General features: G+C 35.5%; 1 protein-coding gene across 1 annotated transcript in view; it reads right to left on the bottom strand.

Moving 5' to 3' along the window:
- Window positions 1-2953: 2953 nt before the first annotated feature.
- The window catches only part of PRMT3 (protein arginine methyltransferase 3), a 122624-nt gene continuing 99682 nt past the window's right edge, over window positions 2954-25895 (bottom strand). Inside the window, exons 14-16 of the mRNA XM_029914898.1 lie at window positions 18076-18126; window positions 17793-17880; window positions 2954-3473 (exon numbers count right to left, since the gene is read on the bottom strand). Coding sequence (XP_029770758.1) covers window positions 3364-3473; window positions 17793-17880; window positions 18076-18126 — 249 coding nt within the window. The 3' untranslated portion in view covers window positions 2954-3363. The remainder of the gene's footprint in view (window positions 3474-17792; window positions 17881-18075; window positions 18127-25895) is intronic.

The raw sequence follows: 25895 nt of genomic DNA on the forward strand, positions 1-25895 counted from the left end.
TGGATTTGGCCGCAGGCTGTAGTCTGCTAACCCTACAGCAGGTAATGTTTGACCTCAGCTATCTCACTGACCTTGCCTTTTATCGGAGATTCAAACTCTATGACAGTACTGCACACTTAATATGTTTTTGGGGATATTCTCCACAGAAAAATCTGAATCCCTAGCTGTTTGGGGTCTATGCTACAGCCCAGTAGCCGACACGATCATTCCTGGCATGGCTGGCAGAAGCTAAGTGAGGTATCATCCGTTATCATCCTGTTTTAATCCCCCACTGAATGTTTTTAGCAGCACTGTTGGCATACTTGCTCCACTTGATACTATGATTGGTGAGATTGGTATGGGCTGATCTTCTCAAGTCCTTTACTTCACACAATACATTTTAGATACTTCACTTTAAAAAATGAGAAAGGTAGAATCCTGGAAGACACAGGTGGACCACAACAGTTAATCCAGATTAAGTGGTAAGAAAGCAAATAACTCTGTAGGATGAGAATTACTTGCCCTCCCCTTCAAACAGGAATTATTTCAAAGTGAAATGACAGCTCCCTTATTTATCTTAAAATGTGTTCTTAGCAGCTGGGGCCACTTCTTGGACCACTTTGTGCAATGCTGAACGCGCTCAAAAGTTGTTTTGTGAAACATTCCTTCCAAAATGTTCATTCAGAAAACACTGTTCCAATGAACAGAGATGATGATTATATTTGGATGAACCCCACACCTTAAAACATAACAATGTTAATTTTCACAAAGAAAAATAAGAGAAAAATGTATTTTCTTAATGGAAATGAAACAAAATCTTTGGAACAAAGTAGTTTGCTATCCATAAATGTGCAGCTGCCACAGCATGAATGTATCTATCATTATCAAAGACTATGAAGTACTTATTTTTCATAGTAGTGTGACAGCTGAAATTCCAATCAAAGAGCTAATATTTGGACTCTCATATTCTCATAAAATGTTTAAGTACATACATTAAAATGTTCCAGCCTGGGAGTGGGAACTGAAAAGAACAGAGATCTACCAAGTATGGTTGGGCTATTTATAACCAGGAGAAACTCAAAAGAGCCAGTATCCCATGCAAATCAAACAAGAATTTAAAAAAAAAATTCATTTTTGAGAAACAATTTTTTAAAATAGTAAAAAAAATTGTTATGCACTTATAAGAAAGGAAAACAAAGCAAAAATTAGTTTTTGGTTACTTAAAAAACTCATTAAACCCATACTTCCTTATTTTCATCACCCCACCATACTCAAATTTGTACATGAGACCATTCCAGACAAAATTTAAAGTACTTTGAGCTATACTATTAGAACCACACATTTCCAGTACTGTTCTATTTTTTTTTTAATTTTTTTAATGTTTATTTATTTTTGAGACAGAGACGGAGTGCGAACAAGGGAGGGGCAGAGAGAGAGGGAGACACAGAATTTGAAGCAGGCTCCAGGCTCTGAGCTGTCAGCACAGAGCCCAATGTGGGGCTTGAACCCACGCACTGTGAGATCATGACCTGAGCGGAAGTCGATGCTTAACCGACTGAGCCACCCAGGCGCCCCTCCAGTAATGTTCTAAATTCAAATGGTGAAGACAAGCTGGCTGGTTTAACCCAATGAAAATAGAAATCATGCTTATGGAAGAAGCAAGACTTAAGAGACTATGGTCTGAAATACATCATTTGAAGGTGTTGGGGCGCCTGGGTGGCTCAGTCGGTTAAGCCTCTGACTTCGGCTCAGGTCAGATCTCACGTTCGTGAGTTCAAGACCCGCGTCAGGCTCTGTGCTGACGGCTAACTCAGAGCCTGGAGCCTGTTTCAGATTCTGTGTCTCCCTCTCTCTCTGACCCTCCCCTGCTCGTGCTCTGTCTCTCTGTATCAAAAATAAATAAAACATTAAAAAAAATTTTTTAAAAAGGTGTTAATTTTCCCATTGCCAGAACTCCAGTTCTCCAATAAACACCAAAAGACAGTTTTTTGATAGTTTCTGCTATAGTAAACATTAATTTTTGCTGAAATCTTCCCATCCATTCATGTACTTAAGGGTAGTGTTGGATGAAGTGACAATTCCTAAACTGATCTGATGTAGACACCACATGTTCCATGGAAGGGATCCTTGACTGCATGATGAAGAGGGTACTGTCACCCAGCATTTACTGTCTTCTATGTGCACTGATAAAAGTAGTTGAAATGTACTAACTCATGAGCTGGCACATTCATAGTAGGAGAGAGAAGTTAGGAACATGCAAGTAAGAGCTGACACCAAAGCTTGAACCTACACACGGACTCCAAAGCTCATGATTCTCAACACTATGCTATGCTGCCTTGTGTATGCCTTATTTTGAAAAAGAACCAGCTTTTGAACTGAAAAGAATATGTAACCCAGCTGTCCTTGAATCTGTTTTCTTAAAGATGATTCCATTGTAAAGACTTGTTTTAAATGTTTCTGATTTTATAAAAGGCTTTAGTATGTCAATATCATTTTATAATGCTAAGGGTTATTGTATACAGTTTATTCAATGTTTTCTACTCTGCACTTCAAATTGTGTAAATAACTGTAAGTGATACAGTTGTAGAGTGACAGAAGTATATTAACAGTTACACGTTTAACTGTGCGTGTAAATCTAGTTTGAAAAAGATATATTAGTAAATAAGTACTTATTTTTTCCAACCGTTAACAACTTACATGAAGCCTAGGATAAATATACTGAAATTATATTTCCTGGGCAGCACTAGAAAACTGTGTGGCGACATAGTCTTTGCAAAAAGGAAAGCAGCTACAAAATAAGACGTTCAGAACTAGAAAATAATCAACTAAGCTGTCTTTGAATTATGATTTGTGTGACGCTCTTTTTCAGATTTTGGTCCCTTCCACTTGCTCTTTAATCTATTATATGCTGACACTCTTTTCAATAATACAATTAAAAGCTACTCCTCAGAGCAGAAATCTACAACAAAATGTATAATAGCTTGTGTATAGTTTATAGTTTAATAAAATATTGTCCAAATAACTAATCAGTAACTAGTGCTTAAAATTTATAGTAAGAAACATTAAAAACAATAAGAGAATATCTCTTATAGTTCCAAACTCAGGCCTATTCAAATTATATAGCTAAACTCAAGGTAGGGGTTACATCTAGTAAAGTCGTGCTGATCAGATTTCGAAGACTGTGATTATGTAGGTGCTCCACTAGGATCGTTGGTTCCCTTCCTTAGCTGAATCATATTAGATTCTTACCATATGGTTCTCGTACTGAGGAGAATCGTCAGGAAAGGATCATCCACATGCTCACATAAAGCCCCCCACTCCACCCCCTACCCATATCCCATCCCCCATAATAAAAACCCAGGTAGTTGTGCTTTTGTGGGCTTTTCACTGGAGACCATAAGTTTGAGTTGAATTATTCAATGTGAGGGTCACAATGAGCGAACGTGGATCCTTCTTATTCTTGTGGACTGTGATCTTTCCTTTTAAGGCTTCACCTAAAAATGAAAGGCAAAAGATGTGTTTGAGAATTCAAGGAATACAGTCTAGCAAAAGCATAATGTATGCTTGGTACTTCTCTTTTTTTGTTGTGAGATGTTTTGTTATTTACAAAAATTAACAGATTTAATTTTTAGAACAATTTTATGTTTAATTTTTTAACAAAGCAAACCTACAACATAGGTACAGCAATATTTGGGGAAGTGAAATTTTTATGATAATAACTCAGAAGACTGGAGGGTATAAATGAAAGTATCCTATTGAAAGAGTCTTAAACTATAAATGAAATTACATAATCATGTTTGACGGTAGTCTGTGGTAAGCTAAAGATGCGTGCTGGAACTCTAGAGTAACAAGTATAAAAACAAGCCCAACACGTATAGGTAATTAGCCAAGGATTTAGATCAAATAATAGAGAGTATTCAATCGAAAAAAGGCAAGGAAAAGAGGAATAAATGACAGAGGGATAAACAGAAAACAAATAACAAATGACAGAATTAAATATACTATCACACATAGTAACATTACACATAAATGTGTTCAATATACTTTAAACAGAAAGACAGGGTCAAAGGAAAAGGAAGGAGAAAGATATTCCATATAAACATTAATCATAAATAATCTGAAATGGAAGTAATAATTTCAGACAAAGGTGACTCCAGGAAAAAAAATATAACCAGAGATAAAGAGACGCATTTTAAAATGATATGTTGTTCAATGCATAAATGAGACATAATAAACTTTTATGGGTATTTGATTACAGAGCTTCAAAATGCATGATGCATATCTGACAGAACCATAGGAAGAAAGAGATAATTCATAATTATCACTGGAAATTTCATCTCTCCTTTGTCAATAATCACAATAACACTGGAATGACAACTCTACAGAAAACCAGAAAGAATATGAAAGGCTTAACACACTCTTAACCAACTTGACCTGGCTGACATCCACAGAACCAAAATGGATTACATCTACATATGTTGGGTCATAAAACAAATCTCAATACAATTAAACATAAAAATACTTGAATAATCCTAAACATTTAGGAATTAAACAAGAGACTTTTAAATATTCCACAAATCAAAATCAAAATCACAAGGAAAATTAGGCAGCATTTGATCTGAATGATAGTGAATCACGACATACAAAAATTTGTGATGAATAACTCAAATAGTGCTTAGAGGAAAAAGTTATGGCTTTAAAAGCTCACTTTAGACAGCAAAGGAAACGCACAGAGGTCTTCACTGGTGAATTCTATCAAATATTTAAGGAAAAACAGTAACAAATTACATAAATTCTTACAAAAAGAAAGGAGGGGATACTCCTCAACACCTTTTCAGGGCAGCACTACCCTGATACTGAAACAAGATAAATTCATTAAAAGAAAACTACAGATAAATATCCCTCATCAACAAAGATTTAAACACCCTTTTAACAAAAATGAAAAGTCACATTACTGTCTCATAAAACAAAGAAAATCCATCTGACTTTAATTTGTAACAACTTTCAGCAAGCTAGCAATAGAAGGCATCTTCCTCAAGGTGAAAAAGAAATCTGTGAGAAACTCCAAGTAACATCATTTTTTTTTTAAGCAGTTTATTGTCAAATTGGTTTCCATACAACACCCAGTGCTCTTCCCCACAAGTGCCCTCCTCCATCACCTCCACCTCTTTTCCCCTTCCCCCTCCAACCCTCAGTTTGTTTTCAGTATTCAATAGTCTCTCGAGTTTTGCGTCCCTCTCCAAGTAACATCATTCTTAATGGTGAAGGACTGACTGCGCTCTTCCTAAGACTGGGACTCAGTAAGGGTGATCATCCTGACCACCTCTAATCAGTATTCACTGGACGTACTGGTGAAGGTGTTAAGGTGTGGGTGAAGGAATAAAAAAGGATATAGACTGGGGGGGGGGGAGAAAGAAGCCAAAGAGTCTTTATTTGCAGACCACGTGGTTTTATATAGAAAATCCTAATATGCGGGGTGCCTGGGTGGCTGAGTTGGTTAAGCCTCCAACTTTGGCTCAGGTCATGATTTTATAGCTTGTGGGTTTGAGCCCTGCATCGGGATCTGTGCTGACAGCTGGGAGCCTGGAGCCTGCTTCGGATTCTGTGTCTTCCCCCCTCTCTGTCCCCACTCCCTTTGCTTGCACTCTCTCTCTTTCTCAAAAATAAATAAACATTAAAGAAAAAAAATCCTACTATGCAAAAAAAAGGTACTAGAACTGTAAGATGGTTTAGCAATCTTAGGATATAAGGTTAATATAAAAAAAATCACATTTCTATATGCTAGCAATGCAAATTAGAAACTGATATAAATACCCACAGAGCATTTACAATAGTACCTAAAAAGCATACAATACTTAAGATAAATAACATATGTACAATATTTAGTTACATAGAATTACAAAACAGTGCAAAGATGATCACGTTACAGTTGACCCTTAACAAGTCTGCACTACATAGGTCCATTTACTATGAATCTTTTTAAAATAAATACAGTATGGTACTGTAAATGCATTTTCTCCTCCTTACAATTTTCTTAACATTTTCTCTTTTCTAGCTTATTTATTGTAAGAATATATATTGTAAGTATATAATACATATACAAAGTAAGTATTTACTGGCTGCTTATGTTATTGGAAAGACTTTTAGTCAACAGGAGGCTCTCAGTAGTCAAAAAACTAGGGAGTCAGAAGTGATATGCAGATTTTCAACTCTATGGGGAGGGGTTGGCCACATTATTCAAGGATCAACTATAAATGGACAGATACATTTTGCTTCTGGATGAAAGACACAATAGTGTTAAGATGTCAGGTCTCCTCAAAATAATCGATGAATTCAACACGATTCCAATCAAAATCCTAGCAGGTTTTTTTGGGTAGAGCAACTAGGTTTTAAAATGTACATAAAAATTTAAAGGATCTAGAGTAGTGAGAACAATTTTGGGGGAAAAAAGTAGGAGGACTCACATCATCTTATAAAGACAGTGTCTGTCATAAAGATAGCCACAGATCTGTGGAGCAAAACAGAGCTAGCTAGAAACAGTCATATCCTCGTGTGGCCAATTAACTTCTTATTAAGGAGCCAAGTGATTACATTGGAAAAGGACAGACTTCTCAAGAAATAACCTAATATTCAGACGCGCAACCGACTGAGCCACCCAGGTGCCCTGCAAAGATTTCTTAACTAGGACACAAAATTACAAACTTCAAAAGATATTAAGAAAGGGGTGCTTATGTGGCTCAGTAGGCTAAGCATCCAACTTCAGCTCTGGTCATGATCTCCTTGTTTGTGAGTTTGAGCCCCACGTCAGAATCTGTGCTGACAGCTCACAGCCTGGAGCCTCCTTGAGTTTCTGTGTCTCCCCATCTCCCTCCCCCTCCCATGCTCATGCTCTGTCTCTCTCTGTCGCCCAAAATAAAAATATTAAAAAAAAGAGAAGAAAATGACAAGACATCCCAGGGGTTGGGATAAAATATTAGCAACACATATATATGACAAAGAATTTGTACCCATACATATAAAGATTCTTTTAATTCAGTAAGTTGACAAACATCCCGATTAAGAATTCAACAAAATATTTTAACAAAAACCACACACAAAATATACAAATGACCAATAAACATATAAAAAATGTGCAACATTATTAGTCATCAGGCAAATGCTAATTAAAAGTTCAGCTATTGCTCCACAGACACTAGAATGACTTAAATTAAGTCACTAAGTGCTAAACAAGGATGGGGAGCAGCTGGAGTCCCAATAGTGGTAGGCAGGCTGAATAATGAGCGATTTTGAAAAAATTTGCTAGTTTCTTATAAAGTTAAACATATACTTACCATAAGACCCAATAATTCCACTTGTAGGTATTTACCCAAGAGAAATGAAAACATATGTCCACGTGAAGAAATGCTTTTACATGAATGTTTGTAGCAACTTCATTCATAGTGGCCCCTAATTGGAAACAATGCAGTCTAGCAGCATGTGAATGTGTAAGTAAACTGTGGTATGGCCATATACAGGAATACAATTTGAAACAAAAAGGAACAAACTACTGATACACAGATGTACCTCAAAATATGTTAAGAAGCTGGAGTACATTCTGTAGAACTACTTTGATTATAAAATTCTAAAAGAATACTAATACTTTTGTAGTATTAGTGATACTAATATATAGTGAGAGAAGCAGATAAATGGTTGTCTTGGTCTGGAGACTGGAACAGTGGGTGACTAACCACACAGGGGACCAAGGAAGAAACTTTTTATATTGATGTAAATACTCTTTATCTTGATTAGGAAGGTGCATACATTTTGTCATAACTCATCAAGGCATACAATTAACATATGTGAATTTTTATTGTATGTATATTTTAGAATAAACCTGTTTTACAAATGTGGTGACTTAGGAATAAACTGACTCATAGATAAATGGAATATAGTAGAGAAACCAAAAGATCCATTATGGCGAATTAGTACACCGTAAATAAAGTAATACAATCTTTTTCAGTATGAAGCCAAAGTCAGAAATGGAAAGGAAAAGTTTGAAGATTTGATTATACAAAAGTGAAAACAAAATTCTATGAAATAAGATACTCTGAAGAAAGTATTACTTTCACTTCTTAGAATCACAAATATTTTAAAAAAGCGAATTTTGATTTGATTCCTTAGGATGAATGATTGGAAGTGGAATACCTTCAAAAAAGATATAAAGTGTGTTCCAGTTTTACATTCCTGCCACCTTCACCAACTCTGGGTGTTATCAGAAACCAAACAGAAGGGCAACCTGGGTGGCTCAGTCAGTTACGTGTCCAACTTTGGCCCAGGTTGTGATCTCACGGTCTCGTGAGTTCAAACTTTGCGTCACGCACTGTGCTGACAGCTCAGAGCCTGGAGCCTGCTTTGGATTCTGTCTTCCTCTCTCTCTGCCCCTCTTCCACTCATGCTGTCTCTCTTTCAAAAATAAATAAACATTAAAAACAACAAAAACAAAAAGAAACCAAACCAAAAAAATGAGTGAAAGGAAACAATAAAAATATTTTTGTTATTTAGATAAACAACCATCAGATTCTGATTCCTTTGTTTTGTGTTTCAGTGATCATCAGTGGTGATGGGTATTATTTCAATTGTTTCAAATGTTTAACTACCATATATTAAAAAAAATCTTTGTGCATTCCCATGAGTGATTTTGTTGATATATATGAGGTATTGTTGCAACTGTTTCTTTTTACTGCATGTCTTCTAACAGTTGCTGCTGTTTCATTGAATTTAGAAATATAGCACAAGACAACATGAACTAATAATGGACACTTAAGTTAAATTTTCATGAAAAAAATTTTAAGCAATATTAAACAAAATTTCTGAATAATTAAAAAGTCATAACAGTAATTGCCTTATAAGCTGATATGGTAATTTTAATGTCTTAAAATGAAATACAAGCAAAACAACTGTTTCTATAATAATCTTAGTTTTAAAATGAGGGTGCAAACAGTATTTATTTAAGTTAATTAAATAGCATGAAGGGTCACGGTAATAAATACATAATCACACTGCTGAACTCCCTTCAATTGTTTAGGCCTGACAAGAGTGCCAAGACAGTGGCTATAATACGAGAATAGATCGTAGCCATTTATCAGTGTCAAACAGATATAAAATGACTGATGTTGTTAAGCGTGTAGACTGTGGTGAGAGCTGCAAAGGACACTCCCTGTGAAGCTGAGCCGATCACCTTGTTTTTATCGGCAGCAGACGGCTATTAGAGCCACAAAGCAGTGTTGCAGTTCAGTCAAGAACAAAATTGATTTCATTTCAGCTCTGTTCTAGTGGTTTTTTTTAAATTAATTTCTTCTAGAGAAATGAAATTTCATTTCTCCAGTAGGGGGAAAAAACTTAAAAATCATTATCACTATTAAAGCTTAGAGTTAAAGAATGAAAGAAAAAAAAGAAATGGATTTTTCCATCATATTAAAGCTTACTTGGTATATATCAAGAAAGATAAATAAGTAGACTGATTTTAGTCATATTTTCAAAGCCAAATTACATGAAAAAGATTTGGATTTTAAAAGTAAAAGCCATCATTGCTAATTAAAGGTACACATATTATACACTTAATGTACAATAAGACTGTACATTAAAGGAAAGAGGAAAACATGTTGAATTAAAATTTAAAGAGGTGTTCTTTAACTACTTTAAAAGTATTCATTCTGGGAGGCTGGTTTGTTACTCCCAGAATGCTGGAGGGGCTAAAATGTTGAGAACATTTCTTGTGAATTATTTTTAGTTCTAGGTTGTGAATAATTATTATTACAAACAAACAAACAAACAAAAAAAACCCAAAAAACTAGGCTCATTACTTTATGTTCTATTTTGCTTTTGGCCAAATGTACAATTCTTAATCTGAGAAATTCCCTATTCACAATGCCTTTTCTTGCTTTCTAAATATCAAGTCCACCCTGAAAGGTAGAACTACCATTACCAATTAGAGATTTACCATTACTAAAGATATACATACCCTGTAGCCCCCATCTAGGCAGCATAACTGTATAAGAATATTTATAATATTTTTATTTTAAAAATCTTATATTACTTTTTGGACACTAAGATTTATATATCTTGTAAATCATTCTGATTAGCCTCTTGGCTTTATTTAATTTTATCTAATAATTTTAAAGCATAAGGAGTCAAAAACTACTTTTAGTTTAACTAAACCCAGCTATAGAGAACTCTTCAGCAATGCCAAGGCAAATTTGAACACTGATCTATTCAAGTGCAATAATATGATGAATTTTTTCAGAACATCAGAGTTGACAAAATGGGACCACCAAATAAAACAGCTAGTAAATGCCTTTGGCATGATGTCACTCAAGGTGATTAAAGGAAATTAGATTTCAACGACACTGCATCCTACTATACTTACTTATATATTTGGCAGAATATTTACAATATAGCAAATGCTATATTGGATCAAAAAGGAGAAAGACAGATAACTCATCTTCTATTAGAATGAGATGTGATAACAAGATGTATGCATGAATTGTTCGAGGAGAACAAAGACAGCAATTAATTTTCTGAGGACAGTGAAAAAAGATTTACAAAACTAAGCTGGGTAATAAAGAGAAAATTGAAATTTATGAAGTGAAAGAGGTCAAAACAGCTTTCTAAGCGGACTATCTTAGACAAAGATAAGCAGTAAGAAAAGACAGTTAAGCTAGTTACAAAATGAGCAGCCCGTGTAAAAGCATGTGAGCTGGAGCATATGATGTGTTTATGACGTGGGGCTGTCACAGAGTGGGACTGAAAATGGTGAAAAATGGTCAGATTGCAAAGGGCCATGGTAAAGAATTTGGATATTATCGTGGAATACTGACAATCCAGTGAGGGTTTGTTAAAATTAATGTTGGTAAGTCATAATTTACCTACAGTAAAATGTGCACATTTTACACATGCAGTTTAATAAGTTTTACCATTAGCTCATCTTTGTGAACTTTTGCCTACTGCAAGTCTCAAAGATTACCTCTTTTAAAACAATTTTTTTAATGTTTTATTTATTTTTGAGGGAGACAGAGAGACAGAGTACAAGCAGAGGAGGGGTAGAGAGAGACCAAGACACAGAATCGGAAGAGGCTCCAGGTTCTGAGCTGTTATCATAGAGCCCGATGTGGGCTCAAACTCAACGAACTGTGAAATCATGACCTGAGCCGAAGTCGGACTCTCAACCGACTGAGGCACCCAGGAACCCTCAAAGATGACCTCTTATGTCATCTTTTAGAAATCTAGCAGTTTTACACTTTTACATTTAGGTTTATGAGCCATTTAGACTTGGTTTTTGTATAAGGAGATTTTTTTTCCCTATACAAATATTTAGTTTTAAGCACCACTTCTTGAAAAGACTCTCATTTTCCCATTGAATTACACTGACTCGTTGGAAAAATATAATTAACTATACAACATTGGGTCTATTTCTAGATTCTCTACTTGTTACATTAATGTTTACATCTATCTATAGTATAATACCTTACTGTCTGGGTTAATATAACTTTTTAGTAAGTTTAGGAATCACATAGTATAAGGATTCCAATATGATTTTGGGAAAACTGCTTGGCTACTCTAGGTCTCTTGCATTTGCATACAAATTTTAGAATCATCCTGTCAATTTCTATCTTGTTAAATTCATTTACTAATTCTGGTAGGTTGTTTTTGGTAGACTCCTTGGAATTTTCAGTGTATACAATTGTGTTATCTATAAATAATAACAGCTCTATTTCTCCCCTTCCAAAGATTTTTTTATTTTTTTTTTCCTTCCTTACTGCACTGGCTGAGACCTCCAGTATAAGAGAACAGGAGTGATGAGAGTGAACATTCCTGCCTTATCCCAAACACAGGGAAAACTTTCAGTCTTGCTCCATTCAGTATGACGCTAGCTGTGGACGTTGTGTGGATGCCTCTTATCAGGTTCAGGAGTTCTCTTTTTATTTCTAGTGTGAGGATTCATCATGAATAGATACTCAATTTTGTCAAATGCTTCTTTTGCATCCATTGATGTGACCATGTGGTTTTTCTTCTTTAGATGGTTAGCATGGTTGATGGCATTAAATGATTCTAAAATATTTAAAAATTTTAAATTATTAAATCAGTCTTGTATTCCTGGACTAAATACCACTTAGTTATAGTGTGCTGTTCTTTTTTCTTTATTGCTGGATTCAATTTGCTAGTATTCTGTTGAGAATTTGTGCATCTATATTCATGAGAGACACTGTTCCGTAGTTTAATTTTCTTGTACAATTTTTATCTAGTTTTTGGTATCAAGACCCTCATAAAATTAGTTCTCTTCTATTTTCTGGAAGACTTTGTATAGAATTGGTATTATTTGTTTTTTAAGGGTTGGAAGAATTTTCAATGAAGCAATCTACACGTGGAGATGGATTTGAGGCTGGTTTCCTGTTTTTGTAAGTAGAATTTAATTGGAACACAGCCATACCCACTCATTTACCTACTGCCCCCACAGTTTAAGTTGTCTGTGGGTTCCCACTGCTACCCCTGTTACGTTTGCTACCACTGTGGGGTTAGCTGGGGTTTGGTGTGTGGGAGAACAGAGACAAAAACAGAAAAGAAAAAGGAATTTCTCCCATTCTCTCTGAGCATTAACTAGAAGACCCTTTCTCCATTCTTTAAGTTAGAGGAGAGGGCTCTGTTGGGAGTTCTTCCTGTCTGTGCTAATGGCTTCCTTCTGATTTCATGCTGTCTGGAGTCCAGACTGGGGGTTACTGGAAGCAAATAAGTCATACATTTACCACCACTGCAGGGCACTTTGAATTCTGGTCTTCTCCAATTTATCTGCTATTATTTACTTTTCAGAGATGTCAAGTAGCTGTTCCATGCATTCTGTTAATTAGAGTTACATTCAGTGAGAGTTTATTTCCACTGTCCTAAAAACGCTCTGTGTTCTACTTATTTGTATATCCTGTCCTCAGCAACCACTGTTCTTTCCACTGTCCCCATGGTTTTGCTTCTTTCAGAATGTCCTATAGGTGGAATCACACAGTATACAGCCTTTTCAGATTAGCTCCTTTCACTTAGTATTACGCATTTAATATTCCTCCATGTCATTTCATAGCTTCATAGTTTATTTCTTTTTAGCACTAAAAATATTCCATTGTGTGGATGTGCAGAGCAATCATTTTTAATATAGTTGTTAACGCTGAATTTCAGTCTACCATCATACCATTTGTTTTCTATTCGTCCACCTGTTTATGTTTGTATCTTATTTTTCCCCTCAAGATTCCATTTTATCTTCACTACTAACTTATTAACTATATTTTGTGGCTCAATTTAAAATTTTAATCTGTTCCTCTGGCATTTACAATGTACATATTTATCATAACTTACAATAAAATTGCTTCATGTACCATGTAGGAACTTAATGTATTTCCATTTTCTCATTAATGTTTTTGATCACTGCCATACATTTTATGTCTCCATGTTTTTCAAATTATTTATTTTTTTTTTAGAGAGAGAGCATGAGCAGGGGAGAGGGGCAGAGAGAGAGGGTAGTAGAGAGATACAGAGACAGAGACAGAGAAAGAATGAGAATTTTTAGCAGGCTCCACGCTCAGCATGGAGCCTGATGTGGGGCTTGATCCCATGACCCTGGGATCATGACCTGAGCTGAAATCAAGAGTTGAATGCTCAACTGACTGAGCCACCCATGCTCCTTGGTCTCCCATAATACATTATATTTGCTTTAAATGGTCAGATATCCTTCATAAAATTAAAAAAAATGAGAAAACAAAGTCATTTTTAACAAACTTAACACATTTACCATTTCTGACATTTCCTATTCCTTTGTTTAGATTCAAGTTTCCAGTTGGAGATATTTTCCTTTCACTTGAGGAACTTACTTTACTATATCTCGTGTTGATGGTCTGCTGAAGATGAATTTTGTCATTGTTTTTCTAATGCAAGTGTTTTATTTAGCCTTTTTTTGAAATGTATTTATTCAAGATACAGAATCTAGGTTGACAGTTTCTTTTAGCACTCTGAAAATATTATTTGATTATCACCTGGCTTACATGGTTGCCAAAGAATATTCTGAAGTTATTCTTTGTTGCTCTTTCATTTTTCTCTGGTTAATTTTATGATTTTTTACATCATTATCACCGTTTATTGGCAATTTGTGATATGTGTTGGTGTTGTTTACTTTGTGTTGATCTTACTTGGGGTTCACTGAGTTTATTCAATATGTGGGTTATAGTTTTTAACAAATGTAAAAATATTTGGCCATTATTATTTCTTTAAATATACCTTCTGCCCCTGTTTCTTTCAGGGGCTTCTTTTATCATATTTAAATTAGAGTGCTTCTCATTTTCCCACAGATTCCTGTGGCCCTGTTCACTTTCTTTACATAAATCTTTTTCTCCCGCTGTGCTTCATTTTGGATATATTTTATTGCTGTATCTTCAGAACATCGATCTCCTGTTAATTCCATCAAATGACATTTTCACTTCAGATACTGTAATCTCTAGAAGTTCTACTTGGATTTTAAATATCTTCTTATATTCTCCTCATTATGTTCTTTATATAAAAGTAATTATAATATGTGTCAGTATGCTGTGTGTGAATTTCCTTCCTGGGTCTGTTTCTGTTGACTGACATTTTCCTGCATTCAATGTTTGATGAACACTTTTGGTCATGATGAATTGCATGTTGTTCAATGTCTGATTTTGTTTTCCTTTGTTGCCATTAAAGTTACTTGGATCCAGTTTTTTTCTTTTAAGGCTTGTTTTTAAGCTTTGTTAAGGAACATGCAGGTTAGCCTTTATTCTGAGGATGGGTTATTCCCACTCTTGCTGGCTGAAACTTGAAACCCTAGAGCTCTTGTAAACTCTGGGAACTGTTTGGTTCATAGCTGCCCCAGATGGTTTGCCTGACCTCAGGCATTTCATCCTACATACATACATCTTAGTACTCACCCAAAACTCAAGGGGACACCACATGTAGATTTCTGGAGCTCTTTTTCTGAATAGTGTGTCCTTTTTAGTACTCGGCCCTGCAACTTCCAGCTTCTATTCATTTAGTACTCCCACCAGAGGCTCAGCAGGGTTAAAAAAAAAGTGTTGTATTTCCTTATGTAATCCTTTCTTTATACTTCCATAGCTAAACTGACCACATTATCCTTACTTTGAAATTTCCCTTTCAAGTCTTTCCTGGTTGTACTTTAAAAGGGGAGTTTAGAGGTGCCTGGTAGCTCAGTCGGTTCAGCATCTGACTTTGGCTTAGGTCACGATCTTGAGGTCTATGAGCTGAGCCTCACGTTGGGCTCTGTGCTGACAGCTCAGAGCCTGGAGCCTGCTTTGGATTCTGTGTCTCTCTCTCTCTCTCTCTCTCTGCCCCTCCCCCGCTGACACTCTCTGTTTCTCTCTCTCAAAATAATAAATAAACATTAAAAAATTTAAAAAAGGGGGATTCTAATTTTTTGATGTATTGGCCTTACTATTTATTTAAATACAAATACATATATAATGGCAGTGAAAGAAACAAAGCATGTAGATGGTGTCAGAAGGAAACATTAAAATCACACACCTCCTTCTTGTCTTCTGAAAAAGCTGAATCAATTGGTCTAAGGATTACTAGGTAAAAAATACTTAGGATTTCAAATTTTCACTAAGTGCCAAATACTATTTTGTTGTAATTAGGTAGGAGAAAATTCAAATATTATTTTAAATGTCCTTTAAGATTAAAACATGAATAATTAGTAGTGTATTTAAAATTCTAGCATTAAGAGGTCCCCAGGTGGCTCAACTGGTTAAGAGTCTGACTCTGGGTTTTGGCTTGGGTCATGATCTTGCAGTTCGTGAGTTTGAGCCCCACATCGGGTTCTATGCTGGCTGAGCGGAGCCTCCTTGGGAATCTCTCTCTCTGCTCCTTTCCTACTCTTGCTGTCTCTCCCTCTCAAAATGAACAAATAAACTTTAAAAAAATAATAAAATTCTAGCATTAAAACAATAAAATGGCTACAGTAAAGAAAGCAACATTTTCAAGTTTTCAAATATCAATCCAAATACTAAAGCTATACAAAACCAACCAACCAAACAAAAAGAAAATATAATAAAATTTCATTTCTCCTTGTTTCACTTCTTTTGCTGTGTTTGAGCTTTTTGGAGAAAGAGAAAATGATACTATCAAGGTTTTAATTCCATAGCATTGCGATCTTAAAGTGAAAACATGGCACCAAGGTGCTGCTTCACTCTAATAGTGTTTATTTGCATCTACTAAATTCAATTTATGCACCAATAATGAAGTCAAAGCTACATATATGAGTTTTATGAAATTATATCTTAAACATACAGAGAGCAATATAATGACCCCCACTCAGCTTTGTCAAATCTTATCATTCTTCCACAGTTCCCTCAATTTCTAAAAGGAATAATTCAGATATATGGCACTGAACCAACCCCCTTTAGAGCCTTCCCTGAACCCGCTTCTATCCTTTTCCAGAGGTGACCACTACACTGAATTCCACAGTTATCATTTTTAAGTGTTGCTTCTTATTTTTGCTGTGTGTGTATAACTGCTTCACGTTTCAAAGTCCATATAAACAATGCACTGTAGGAATCCTGCAACTTCTTTTGCTTCATATTGCTTCTGACAGACACACATATATGATTTACCTATTACAGAGATTTTACTGTATGCAACTACTATCTTTATCTATCTTTCGATCGATCGATCGATCTATCTATCTATCTATCTATCTTCAGTTAACGGACATTAAGGTTGCTTTCAACTGTTCATTTCTACAAACCATACCGTTGTCAAGACTGCTGTACACAGGTTGTGGGAAGACCACTGAGAATACATGCCTAGGGAAAAAAACTGGCTGTGGAGATGGGTACTTATACGTCTATACTTAACTTGACGGCAGCAAACTGTTCTCTAAAGTTGTATCAATTAAGACTACCAGCAAAAGAGTTTTATAAGCTCCATTGGCTACATTATTGCCAGCACTCGGCATTGTTAAATTTTATGTGTTCTTTTTCCCCCTGTAGTGATGTTTAAGAAACATTCTCTTATATAGTTTTAACTTGGCCTCTCCTGACTTACTAGTGATGTTGAGTATCTTTTCATTTAAGTTAGTTGTACATTCAGCTTTCATATAGTCAGGAAGCTTTCAGTGAAAGTGGGACAGGACAACTTACTTGCAATAAGTAATTTAAATATAAAAAGAGTTCATGATCAAATTCTAACTTGTGGACTTAAGGGTGTAGGCATATAAGAACTGTAGGTGCTCATCTAAGGGAACAATCAATGAGGTATAAAGCAAAGGAATGTAAATTGGACCAGTCCTTGAACACGGTAAGATATGAGCAGGTGGAGACAGTGGAGAGCATTCTAGACATATGTACTGAATACACGAACTAGTGAATGGCATTCTCCTTAATTTACACTTTACCTCTATTGATGATATTTCTCTTTAGTCACTTTGGAAATATAAATATTTTTAGTTATAGTTGCAACTTAGTAAATACTAGTTATTGCTTAAAGAAACATGTTCTGTATTATTTGTGGTACTCAAAATAAAAGCTACATAGTAAGTCATATACATTTTAACTGGTGGGAACTAGGTTTAAATAAGAGTTTTCTTTAAATTACTACTTTAGTGAAATGATATGGCATCTAAAATTTATGTAGCTCTGAGAACATCTTACCTTAGCATCTGTTAGATTACTTCAAATACAATGGACACACAAAAAATTGTGCAGAATGAAGGGATATCGTTTACTTCAAAATGAATAAGACATTTCTCCCCCTATACTATTATTTCTCACCTGCTTTAACTGAAAATGGCTTTTCCAACAGAAATACCGTTTGCTTCCAGTGTGTTTTGGCACTCTGGGGGCCCGTGGAGAACACAACCTGCATTGGTAGAGTTCAAAAGTAGCTGATGAAGTACAAGCTTTTTAATATCATGCTACATTAATCTACTACATCAAATACAAGCTCCAATTGCTTACAACAGCAAAAGGCTTATGATCAAACACCTTGGGGTGCAAAAACAAAATAAATGTATTTCACATAATTAATTCTTATGAGAAAACTCAGGATACTTACCCTACTGTGACAATTCTTCTCAAAATATATATCGAAGTAGCCAGCAATTGCCTGTTTTCAAGACAAGGGATATAAATAATTATGAAACTAATCACATGACATAACAATTATTCAATCTTTCAAGACCTGGCAAAAAGAGGGGAGTCTGGGTGGCTCAGTTGGTTGGGTGTCTGACTCTTAATTTCAGCTCAGGTCATGATCCCAGGGCAGTGAGACTGAACCCTGTGTCAGGCTCCTCACTGAGCGTGGAGCCCGCGTGAGCTTCTTTCCCTCTCCCACTCTGTCCCCTCCTCCACTCACGCTCTCTCTCTCTCCTAAAAACAAAACAAAACAAAACAAAAAACCCCACAAAACCTCAGCAAAAGAAACCATTTCAAAGACTAGATACTTCTTAAACTTATGATAGGTCATTATTTTTTCCAGAAAAGATGTTACATGTAAAAATAAAGTAAGATAATTTGGCTTTTCCCACATGAGCTATATAATAATAAGGGCAACAAGGCTAATCCAGTGATCAGTACTTGTTTGACTGGAGAAATGACTGTGGTAGACTATGGAATGGAAGGAAGAGGGTGCAACTGGCCCCCCCGCTGACGCACTCTCCCCAGGAGGCTGCCGTACCAGCCCAGCCATCTTGGACCCTCTCCCCTCCAGTCAAACCAGACAACTGCAGCAGCGTGAGAGACCTGAAGACAGACCCGCAGAAGAACTAGTAGATAAGTGCCGTCTAGACTGTAGAATCATAAACAAATAAATCTAAATGATTGCGACTTCAAGGCACTCAGTTTTAGGGTGGTTTACTACACAGCAATAAATGTAATTGAAATATACTCTTCTATACAAAGAGCTCCTTTAATTTCTTCGGGTCTTGTGCATCCAATTTTAAATAAAGCACTATGGCTTTCTGATGATGAAATCAATGGAATTTTTAAATTTTACATTTTTTTCCTGATGACAAAACATAACACAGTATTCATATAGAACTTATGTTTAAGCATATACCCAAAGGAGAACCTCTAAAATAACTCTAAGGGTTACAGTGATAATATAAAAAGGTCTCTAAAAGATGGATATTCAGATAAATATATATTTTTCATTTCTTTTTATTTAAAATTTAAATGATACCATTCCTTTTTCTTTCACTAATGGAATTAGCTAAATCTATTTTTAAAACTGGCATTAAGAAAAGCTTATGAAGTATTAAAGACAGGACACTGATTATTGAAAAACCACTATAAAACTAATTTGTGTACCCTGCTGCTTTTGTTGAGAATGTGAAGTTAATTTATTGGTCTGTAAGGTTAATATGAATTGGGTCCAAAACAAGGTCAATATTTAATGTTGAGGTTCATTATATTTTAGATACCAAGAGAGAATCAAAATACTATTTATAATTCTGTCAGATAGATACATATAGAGCAATATGGTACTCAGATACAAATTATTATAGAAAACCATGTAGTTCATCAGAACATTTCTAAAACATAACAGTTGATTTCCTCCACAGATTAATTCAAGTGTTTTATTAAATTTATTCCAAATGCCAGTGTTCACCACGGTATCCTTAGTCCCTAGAGCAGTGCCTGGCCCATAGCACCCAGGAAATATTTGCCGAGACAATGTGATTGTATACAGGACTTACCATATTATACTTAGCTGCCCTACCAGACTGCAATGTATTTAAGAGCAAAGCCTATGCGTAACTCCTACTGCTGTGCCCCTTACCGTGCACAAGTCTGTTAGATAACAGGTTCTCAATACATTTAATTAAAACTTTCAGTCTTCAGTTTCTTAACTATAGCTAGTCTTCTTATGTAGTCGGGACACTTTATGAAATCAATGAGTAACTAAACTTAGATAGACCTAATAATTTTCAACTCTAAAAAAAAAGTGAAGAATGTGAGATACATATGGGGGAGGAGAAGACCCTCTAATTAATTCTATGTATGAACCTACCAAAGTCTCAACCTAACCTCTGAACTATGCGCGCTACATCCAAATCAATGTAACAAAGGCTCAGACAATGGAACTAAAACCCGAATCACTAGCATAGGTCTCAGGATGAACCCTGAATAAAATGTGCATGGGAAAAACCTAAATCAACACATAAAGATTTAAAGAACAAAACAAAGAATTGAAAAACCTGTACAAGTCAGACTCATCCCTGAGTAGCCTACGTGCAGGAGAGACCCAAAACAGTAGTGCAAATGTTCAGAGAATGAAACTGAGATGTGAACCACCATCTGCCCAGGCACTGTTGGCCGAATTTATGTTTTGACTCTAACTGGCATGACTGCCTGCTTACACCAAACAATACTTTCCAGACGATTATCACAAGATTGAGACTACACACAACATAGCATGCACAACATCCAGAACATAATCTAAAATTACTCAACAGACAAAGAGCCAGGAAAAAGGAGCTAACTGTCAAGAGAAAAGAGGCCAGCTCTGAGATGACCCGGAGTACTATGAGACAAAGACCTTAAAGCAGGAATTATAACCATGCTGTTCTGAAGGAATAAAAATGAGGTTATAGAAAACACACTGAAGTGAAGTGAAAAATGGGAATTCTCAGTAGAGAAATAGAAACTACAACAACAACAACAACAACCACCTAATGGGAATTTTAGAATTAAAAAATGCAGTAACTGAAACAAAAAACTCCTTGGGCTGAATTGCAGAATGGAGGTGCCAGAGAAAGAAAAATCAGTGAATTTGAAGGCAAATCAATAGAAAGTATCTAATTTGAAAAACCAGAGCCAGGGGGTGCCTGGGTGGTTCAATTGGTTAAGTGTCCAATTGATTTTGGCTTGATTTTGGCTCAGGTCATGGTCTCTGAGATGGAGACCTGGAGCTCCTGGAAGGGTAGGGAGACTGCTTGGGATTTTCTCTTTCCCTCTTCCTCTGACCCTTCCCTGCTTCTGTGCTCTCTCTCTCTCTCTTTCTCTCTCTCTCTCTTTCTCTCTCTCTCTAAAAAAAAGGAAAAAAAACTGGGGGATAAAGATTGAAAAAAAAGGCAAGAGCCTCAGGACCTGAGGATCTAACATATATGGAAATGGAAGTTCAGATCGATAAGAAAAAAAATATTGGAGCAGGAAAAACCTTTCATTTACTCAGCAAAAATGTCTTTCAGGAAAGAAGGCAAAATAAATACATTTTCAAGCAAAGAATTCATTGCCAGAAGACTTTTAGAAGAGATGTTAGATAAGGCAGTTCTTCAGGCTGATGAGCAATAGTACAGGGAGGAAACCTGAAACATCAAAAACAACAGAAAAACAACAGAAATGATAAACAGTTGGGTAGATACAGAAGATTGCTTTTCCCCTCTGAATTCCTTTAAAATACTCAGGATTGTTTAAGGCAAAAGTATATCATCTAGTAGCATTTTCCATGTATGCTAATCAGAAAGACCAGGGCAGGGGGTTCGGGTTAGAAAGAGAAGAGTAAAATTACACCAACATGAGAAATGTTTATAAAATTGGGAAGTGAAGAAGGTTTTTTAAGCATCACACAAAGACAGAAAGGTAATATAAGGGAAGTTTAAAACTATGGTATCAGAACCAAAACGAGATACTACCTTACCTCACACCTGTCAAAACTGCTAAAATAAAAAACACAAGAAATAGTGTTGATGGTGATTGAAGAAAAAAGGAACCCTTGTGCTCTGCTGGTAGGAATGTAAACTGGCATAGCCACCCTGGAAACAATACAGAAGTTCCTCAAAAAGTTAAAAATAGAAATACTATATGATTCAGTAATTCCACTACTATTTACCCACAAAAACAAAAAAAATTAATTTGAAAAGATATATGCACCTGTGTTTATTGCAACATTATTTACAACAGCCAAGATACGGAAGCAACCTAAATGTCCATCAACAGATGAACGGATAAAAAGGATATGGTATGGGGTGCCTGTGTGGCTCAGTCCAACTTTTGATTTTGGCTTGGGTCATGATCTCACAAGTTCGTGTGTTCAAGGCTCATGCCAGACTTTGTGCTGAACATGTGGGACCTGCTTGGCATTCTCTTTCTCTCTCTCTCTCTCTCTCTCTCTCTCCTCTCTCTCTCTCTCTCTCTCTCTCTCTCCCCTCCCCACCCACCCCTGTGCTCTCATTCCCTTCCTCTCTTTCAAAAAAAAAAAAAAAAAGAAATCTTGCCATCTACAGCAACATGGATGGACATAGATGGTATTATGCTGAGTGAAGTAAGTCAGAGAAACACAAATACCACGTGATTTCACTTGTATGTGGAATCTAAAAAACAAACTAAGAAATAAAACCCCCCAGACTATTACATACAGAGAATGAACCGGAAGTCGTTGCAGGGGAGGTGGGAGGAGACGGGTAAAACAGATCGAGATTAAGAGGTGCAAGCTTCCAGTCACAAAATAAATAAAGAAGTCATGGAGATGTAAAGTCAAGTAGAGTATAGAAATATAGTCAATAATATCGTGATAACGTTCTATGGCGACAAACAGTAACCACATTTATCATAGTGAACTCTGAGTAACGTATGGAATCGTTGAATCATTATGTTGTACACCCAAAAGATGACACTTTATGTTAATTATTCTTCAACAACAAAAAATAAAATTTTAGTGTCAAAATTAAATGATGAAGAAATCTGAGAATACTTGCAATATAATTACAAAGAGGGACTATCCTTTGTACATTAAGCTACTACAAAGTAGTAAGAATGTTAAAAGAAATTAAAAGACAAAGCAGGAAAGTTATAAAACATCAAATAATAAAGCACATATAAAAAATGTCTGACCTATTTAGAAAAAAAGTAAATTAAAACAACTAGATACAATTTTCCTTGGTCATGATGGGGATACCACATCTTTAATAATAGCCACAGTAAATGGGGAAGGTGGCATTCACACTGGGAAAGCAAATTGAAAGAACCTTTCTAGAGGGAACTTAGCAATACATATTAAAAGGCAAACCATTTGTATTAAAAAGAAGTCAGACACAAAATGTAAGATTCTATCTATAGAAACTTCAAAAATAGCACAACTAACTTACAGTGTTACAAGTCAGGATAGTCGTTGCCCTTGCAAAAGCAGTAGAAGCTGGGAAGGGTTACATGGAAGCTCCCAGGCCGCTGGTGATATTCTGATTCTTCAGCTGAGTGCTGGACACACGGTAGCTATCCACTTTGTAGAATTTTATCAAACTACATTTAAGATCTGTGCACTTTTCTGTTGTGTGAGTATATGTAATCAAAGGCATATACTCACTGACCCAATCAATAATTCTAAACTTTCAAAAAAATTCTATGGAAATTATCAAGTACGCTTGCAAAGATTTAGCCACAAGAGGCCAATTTTAGCCCAAAATTTCAATAACAGGTGACCAGATAATAAATCATAATACTTCCATATCATGGAACAACACTTTGGCCATCAAAAGTAATCTTGTATGTCAATATTTATCAATTTGGATATTAGGTAAAAAGAATAATACACGTATTACGGGCACTTATTACATGTTATGCAAATGTAAGTATACATGTACATATCTGAAAAGATATTCACCAAGCTATTGAAAGTGGATGACAGATTTGGGAAGTTCATATTCTTTATTTCCCATAAAAATAAAAGCTTCTGTGATAATAATAAATCATTTTTGAGCTAAATGATCTGTAGTATTGCATGAAGAAGCATCCAATTCAACTACCACCTTTGTATCAGCTCCTTTAGTGACACCCCCAAATTACGCATATCTGCACCCCCAGGGGCTATGGTAGTATCTAATACATAATAAGAACTATATGAATTTGAAAAAAAGAGACAAATTCCCCCCAAATACAGTACAATAATAACATTTCTATAATAATAACAATTTACATGGTCAGAAAATGTGTAAGTCTGAAATGTATAAAGAAAACAAAGTAAAACAACCTACATTTAACTTTGGTAAAAGAAAGACTGACAATATTATTATGGTAGAACAATTGTAATTATAATAGAGTATAGGCTGTAACAAAGAGCGGCTGATGTATGAGTTTAGAACAAAATTCAAAGGTCAAAATATGTGTGAATACAAAGGTACTTCAGAACTGTCTTCCAATCCCCAAACAGAACTACCTATGAAATTAAGTTAAAAATCAAAGAAGAAACTAACTTTCCCCTAAACTCCCCCAAATACAGTAAGAGATACTGCATAGTTTGGGGTAACAAGAAAACAGGTTTTAAGTCTCAATATGAATTAATAAAAATGCAAAGTATAATTCATTTTGGTTTGGAGAATTTGGCAGGGATCTATGATAAAGACAGATCTGAAGTCACATCTAGTTTACAGTTCCCTTTGAAATGGAGCTTCAACCCCTCAAGCAGATTTACCTTCTGAATGATGCTTAGTGGTGGGTAATATTAAAATCAGTTCCATAGCACACATTAAACAGAAGCACGAGAATCTAGGAAGAAATTCACCTATGATAAAAAATTATGTGCAGATAATCTACTCATCAGGATGTGAACATTCACCTGAGCAAGTAGAAAACTCTTGCTCCAAAAAAACCAAAGGGAATTTCTGGTTTTAAAATGGGTATTAACCCTCAAATAGAATGCCACTTAAAGAAAAGGGCTCCCTCCACTACCACCTCCCCTTCCCCGCTGTTGTATAAGTGCTCCTTAATAATTAGAATAAGGTATTAAAAAAAGAGGAAAAAATCTTAAACTTGAATCATAGTCTGAAAACACAACTGAACTATGATTAGTGTTTTTATTTCTGCAAAGCTATTATAACCAATCAAATATGTCAGCTGACTTGGAGACAAAGCTATTTATTTTGCTGCAGTAAACATGCCACTATTTTTCAATTAGTTTCACCACCTTGTTACCAGCACTCTGACAGCCTATCTCTCGGTCTTTTGAATGTTAATTTCAATGAACTTATACTCTCTCTGTGGAAGTCATTCAAATGTAAGAATAAACAACAATCACAGGAAATTGAAAATGATGACTAATAGGCAGTGGTAATAAATAACGAGCACAGCTTGACATGTGCTTGAAAAAGATCAGATAGGTTATAAGGCCTGAGCACAGAATAAATTTCTCTTTTGTTCCACATGTATATCTTGTCAGGGGCAAGGGGAGCTGCTGAGGGGAAAAATACGCATGAAAATAAAATATCTGTAAGCACTGGGTTAATCTGTGGAGACAAGGTCACAGTTAAATAAATAAAATTTCACCAAATTATACCACTGTCAGAAAAATTTTAGTTAAAAAGTCCTGGGACGGAGAGAAAGGAGAATCTGTGGTAATAACAACAAGAATAATCGTAATAGAAGGAAACAGACTAAAAGGAAAATACATGCACATACAGTAAACTTCTGGGCAGTTTGATCACATTTGTAATTTGTTGGGAATCCTTCACAATTACTTTCAAGTATATACAGGAAAATAATTCAGGCCTGTAGCTTTGTTGTGCACCTTAAACATTCCTAAGCATTAGAATATGGTTTTTCAAAATGAGTTGTTGTGCTTCTTTGTGGATTTCACAAAAATGAAGAACTCACAGTATTTATAAATTGAATATCTGTTTTTAGCCACATTTTGCTGATTTATCCCATACACACAGAGGTAGGTGCAGTTCATTTTATACATGTTCATTTGAAGAACAATGACTTGGAAGAAAAATATTTTCTCATGTGTTTTTGTGAGAGGAGTATTTCTTTAAAGAAAACGTATCATGTGTGTGTGGAACAGGATGGTAGCCAATGAAATAAGATCCGACTAGACCTTATGAGGAAGAAGGAAATTAAAAATTATCATTATCACTATCACCTGCAGGGAGTAATTTATCATTT

The sequence above is a fragment of the Suricata suricatta genome, chromosome 11 (genome assembly GCF_006229205.1).
Source record: "Suricata suricatta isolate VVHF042 chromosome 11, meerkat_22Aug2017_6uvM2_HiC, whole genome shotgun sequence".
In the NCBI taxonomy this organism is placed as follows: Eukaryota; Metazoa; Chordata; class Mammalia; order Carnivora; family Herpestidae; genus Suricata; species Suricata suricatta.